At 47.1% G+C, this 5533-nt stretch overlaps 1 protein-coding gene across 1 annotated transcript; it reads right to left on the bottom strand.

The window, feature by feature from the left end:
* Nucleotides 1–218: 218 nt before the first annotated feature.
* On the bottom strand, nt 219–1178 carry LOC135974586 (olfactory receptor 14A16-like). Its single transcript, XM_065563005.1, has one exon. It carries the CDS (start codon nt 1176–1178, stop codon nt 219–221), a length of 960 nt encoding a protein of 319 aa, XP_065419077.1.
* Between the last annotated feature and the right edge of the window lie 4355 nt (nt 1179–5533).

The raw sequence follows: 5533 nt of genomic DNA, 5'->3' as shown, positions 1-5533 counted from the left end.
CTCAGATAGTATGGTGATGGGTATAAGTATATGATAGATAGATTCTGATCTTATTTACATTGTGTAAACCTATAATAACTTCTTTTTTCCTGAGTCATGTTTGTCTGGAGTTTGACTAGTATAAATACCCAATTGTGCATAAACAGATTGAACAGTATTTTCTCATGGAGGCAATAATGTCATCAGCTGATTATATAAAGAAACACAGAATGAAATTGTTACTGAAGGAGAAATATGGACATTTTATTCTTAGAGAATAACCTCCAACCTATCAGTTTACTCAGTGCACCTTTGAGCTCCTTGTTTCTCATGCTGTAGATGATCGGATTCATCATTGGTGGTAACACAGAATAGAGAACAGCCACCACTAGATCCAGACCTGAAGTTGAGCTGAAGGTGGGTTTCAAGTAGGCAAAGGTCCCTGTGCAGGTAAACAAAGAGACAACAATGAGGTGAGGGACGCAGGTGGAGAAGGCTTTATGCCGGCCATGCTCAGAGGGAATTCTCAGGACTGTGGTGAAGATCTGAACATATGACACAATTATGAAAACAAAGCAGCTTGAGGTTAAGCACAAACTAAAGACGAGAATCCCGACTTCACTGAGGTCTGAGTCAGAGCAGGCGAGCTTGAGTAGCTGGGGGACTTCACAGAAGAACTGATCCACCATGTTGCCTCCACAGAAGGATATTGCAAACGTGTTTCCAGTGTGCACTGCAGAGTAGAGAAAAACACTGATCCAGGCACTGGCGGCCATTTGGACACAAGCTTTTCTGTTCATCACTGTCTCATAGTGCAGTGGTTGGCAGATGGCGACATATCGGTCGTACGCCATGATGGTCAGTATGGCATAATCTGCTGAAGCAAAGAAGGCAAAGAGAAAAACTTGCGCAACACATGCAGAATAAGAAATCGATCTGGTGTTCATGAGGGAATTGGCCATGGATTTGGGGACAGTGACAGAGATGGAGCCGAGGTCTAGGATGGACAGATTCATCAGGAAGAAGTACATGGGGGTGTGAAGTTGGTGGTTGAGGGCTATGGCTATGAAGATGAGAAGATTCCCAACCAGCGATAAAAGGTAAAGCGCTAGAGACACCACAAAGTGTAAAATCTGCAGTTCCCGAACATCAGAGAATCCCAGGAGAAGGAATTCGGTCATGGTGGTTTGGTTGGACATTTTCTTCCTCAGTCCATTCTGTGATGGCTGTAGGGGGAATGAGAAAGACTATGGTCAGGATTAGAGCGACAGTGGGGATGGCCCTGATTCCCTTTTCTCTAATATCTCATTATTTAAAAGTCAAAGGTGCACAGCACTCATCACTTGCAATGATGAGGTTTTGTTGGTGCTCCTCAACTCTGACAATCAATCAGTCACGTTATCACACTAGTGTAAATTGGGTTGGCTCATTTAAAGGCAATGGAGTTTCCTTACTTCACCCCATCTGAGGATTAGGACAGGAGCTCTGAGTTCTACTCCCAGTGATCTCCTGTATGTCCTTGAATGGTGTCAGGATAGACAGGGTTTGGCTGCTTGGTTCAACTCTAACCGAGGTTTTAAAGTGGCTAGTTTATATAAAATATAGTCTGTGTGCTGCCAACTTAACCAGTAATTCAGTTGTTACCTTCTCAGAACTATCCCTTTGGAAGAGAAATCACACAGATGCAATAGAATAAATGGTTTGAAATTAAGGTCTTATCAGGCAATATTAATGTTCCCCAATTTATTTGAAGTTTAAGCCGGTTGGAAATATTCAGCTGTTTTCTTTTTAATGCCGAGTGGGTTTTCAGCTAAACAACAACAAATTTCAGAATCTGTCTGCTTTTCTCCAAAAATTGTGTGATTGGTTTGTAAAGGAATTGAAAACTCAAAGCCCAAACATTTTTGGTTTTGTGATTAAAAAAATCCAGTTTTCAGCAAAAAGTTTTCATTTGCCAAAAACTGGGGGAAAAAATGGATTTGGGGTTTTCAGTGAAAAGTCAAAATTTTCCTGAAGGGTGGAAAGATTACAATCAGCAGTAGATATCTGATTAAATTGAGAGTAAATGTCTTAACAAGTTCATATTGTAATTCATATTTATCATCTTAATTTTCCCCTGTATGTTGATCCCCAAACATATTTAATTGAAATAGAAACTTACTGTAGTGATCTTTGTGGATTTTTTCCCAACGTATGATCCATTCAGTCATCCAGCACCAGGATTCTTTGGTCAATATCTATCTATGTACCAGAATCTAGAAGCTAAAGGCCAAGGCATCTGACAATCCTTTCCCCCTTCATTCTGAGCTTGCACTGCCAGAACTAGACTCAAACCTGTTGCTCTCTGCAGATGAGCTGTGTGTAGCTGGCGTTGAGTATCACTGGCATTAAAGGACTAATGCTGCGGGAAGGTGATTTATTCATGTCTATTTAATAAGGGCTAGCGGGACTCACTCCCTGGAGCCCTGCACAGCTCAGTAGCACATAGATGCCTAGATGATAAAGCCAAAAGAGCCATTCTGTCCCTCAAGTCTGACTCTCACATAGCACGGGGCTTATAATCTCCCAGCAGCGTTCCCTGATTGCAGCCCAGCTTCTGTGTTATCTGTGGGCCAGGATCACAAAGATGGAGACAGGCACCTACGGGGATTTATCAATGCTCCTAAATGAGCTAGGTGGCTAAGTCCCATGGTCATTCAGTGGGAGTGAGGAGCTTAACCTACTTAGATGCTATTGTAAATTGCAATAGGAAGCTGTCTCCTGCTTTAGGTACCTAAACCCCTTTGTAATCCTGGCCCTATGTCTCTCGTTAACTTCCAAGGCCTGGGCTTCTCCTGAATTTCAGAAAATGGTGCCTGGGATTTGCAAAGGTGCTTGTGGAAGTAAGGCATGTACATCCTGAGCTCCTAACTCCCTTAGATGCCCTTGAGAATCTCAGCCTGTAATGATAGCTAGGACAGCCAGGCATCTAGAGAAAGAAAGTAGAGATGATAAGAACTCCTGTGATCTAAGCCCAGCTATGCAGCTATATTACCTCAACTCTCTGTGCCTCTCTTTACCAAAATCTGAGGGATAATAATTGAGACTGGATGAAAATTTTATAATAAAACATTTATTTAGAGATGATCCATGATTCACCTACTGAACCCATCTTATTCTAGACCCTGAGAGTTTCCCTCCCTCTCCCTCACCTAACCCAGACCCCCAAGCAAACACCCACAGCCCTTAATCTTCTCCCACCCCTCTCACAATCCCCACCCCACAGACCCTCTCAGCCCCTGTTCTTTGAGAGTCCCCCTCCCATGGCCGAGAGTCAATTCCTCACCCAGAGTTCCTGACTCAGCTTCCTCAGAGATCCCTGCTTATCCCCTCTGCCCACCAGTCTCCTCTTCTGTCCACCAGTCCTCTCTTCTGCTCAGCCCCACTCCTCTGACATGGCCCCAACCCCAGGAAACAGCCAGTGACCCCTGGCTCCTAACACCTGCCCATTCTCTCCTCCTTCTCCCCATTGGCAAGCCCGGGCCACCACTTCCTACCTTCCCCGCTCTCCTCCTTTCTCTTCCTGGCCAAGCCCCTTTTCTGAACAGTATTTCCAGTGTTGCCTCTGCCCTGTGCCAACCAGCACACAGCTAACCTGGGGAACTCACTTCCACAAGGTTTTTCTGAGACAAAATGGTCAGCGGGCTGAAACATTGTCATGGATGACGAGAGCCTTCATGGTTAGATTAGATCAGAGATTGAATTACACTGCCATGGTGCAGGTCTCCAGTGAGCCATTAACGCACAGAGAACCTCCCTGAAATGGAGGTCAGTGCAGAATTGTCCATTGGGGGGTGGTCCCTGTCCCTCTATCTTCAGCAGCTGGTCGTGGTCCCTCCAAGAGTCATAGCTCTGAACTGGGCTGTTCCCAGGAGCCTATGGAAAGAGGCACATTTAGTCCCATAAATCTTTTCTGACTCTCAGGGCTGGATTCAGACAGTCCAGGGCCATGCATGGAGTGGGGGGGGCGCTTCAAAGAGAGGCTGGGACAATGGCATGGAACCCCTGGTCTGTCCCAGAAGAGGAGCAGGTGACTCTCGCCCAACCCCTTGGGAACAGGTAGGTGCCCACAGACAGACAGAGTGCAGTCATGGTGCCCCCAGTCCTTACCTCCCCAGACAGGGTGTGTCTGCTTGGGTGAGGTGGTCGGGACTGCTGTGCTCTTCCCCTCCCCTACACAGAGAGCCCCCTGCTGGGATGGGGTTGGTGGGGTGCTCCAGAGCAGTGGTGCTGGAAGTTCAAACCCCATGGAGATGCCTGGGGCACTTCCCTTCTCCCAGAGCCATTGTCTCAGGCCCTCTTCAGACTCAGGCAGACAATGCTTCACCTGTTGCAGTGGGGGCAGATCTCCCCATCCTACCCGTATGGTTCCATTGCTATGGGTAGTGCAGCATCTGTTGCTGGCCCCAGTCAGACCCAGGTTAGTGGACACCCCCACCCATAGTACCCCATCATGTCCCAATCCTGGTATCTAGTCATGCCATCCTTGATGGGGTACAGCAGGCACTCTTATATCAGGATGTTCTCATTGAGATTCACCAGGTGGGGGGTTTGCAGAGGGGGGCAGAGAGATTGAGAAATGGGGTAGATGATGCTATGGTCAGTGAGGGGCTGGGGGTCAGAGAAGGGCCTTGCTCCAGGGGATTCTGGGATTGAGGGTCCCAACACCTCATAGAGAAGGGTTTTGCCCTAGGGGATTTGGGATTGAAGAGCCCAGGACCACACACAGAAGGGCCACACCTCAGCAGGGGCTGGAGTCAAAGGACCTTCCTTAGACCAGACATACTCCATTGTAACACCATGGATTTACCATGGAGTGAGTGAGGGGGAAATCAGCCCCAATGACTCCAAATAAGTTACTCCTGATTTACACCAGGGTGAGTGAGAGGGAATCAGCCCCATTGACTCCAAAGAAATTACTTCTAACTTTTCTTAACATTGGGGTATTTTGGTGCTGATTTATTGTGCACAGACAGAGATCAAACCAGGGCTCAGATCCTCACAGCAGGGAGCGTTTCCAGTGCTCAAGGGCCACTCACCAGCTCTTTGGAGGAAATAAAGTGACACCGTTATTAGCCAAAGGGTCTAGCTCTCAGTTAGGCCCGTCAGCCTTCAAAATGCTTGGAGTCGCGCCGAATGGATTACGCTGATCATGTGCATGGAGGAAGGATGAGCTGGTTGAAAGCTACCTCTGGCTTAAGGCTGTGAGTCCTTGAAGAGGGAATGTCCAGTAGTGGCTGACAAACCCGCATGTCATCTGGGCATTTTGAGTTCATATCTAACCCTGAGCCAAAATCTGAACCTAAGAAAAACTAGGCACCTGGCTCTGTCTGAGGGTTTCCAACTGTGGGGAAATGTCACCTGGGCACTGCAGGATATTTATAAGTTGATGAAACAATTTTTGAAATTACCCACTGGGAGGGGAGGATGATGAGGGTGGAAGAGATGGTGGGAATTGCGGGAGTGAGGTTTGGGGGGCAGCAAGGGGAAGGGGGTTATGGGGAAGGGGACGAAT

The sequence above is a fragment of the Chrysemys picta genome, chromosome 12 (genome assembly GCF_011386835.1).
Source record: "Chrysemys picta bellii isolate R12L10 chromosome 12, ASM1138683v2, whole genome shotgun sequence".
Classification (NCBI taxonomy): domain Eukaryota; kingdom Metazoa; phylum Chordata; order Testudines; family Emydidae; genus Chrysemys; species Chrysemys picta.
This window is presented reverse-complemented; position numbering and strand designations above follow the sequence as displayed.

What these genes read in the sequence shown, in the direction of transcription:
- LOC135974586 (XM_065563005.1), bottom strand. Translation starts at nt 1,178, where the DNA reads ATGTCCAACCAAACCACCATGACCGAATTCCTTCTCCTGGGATTCTCT.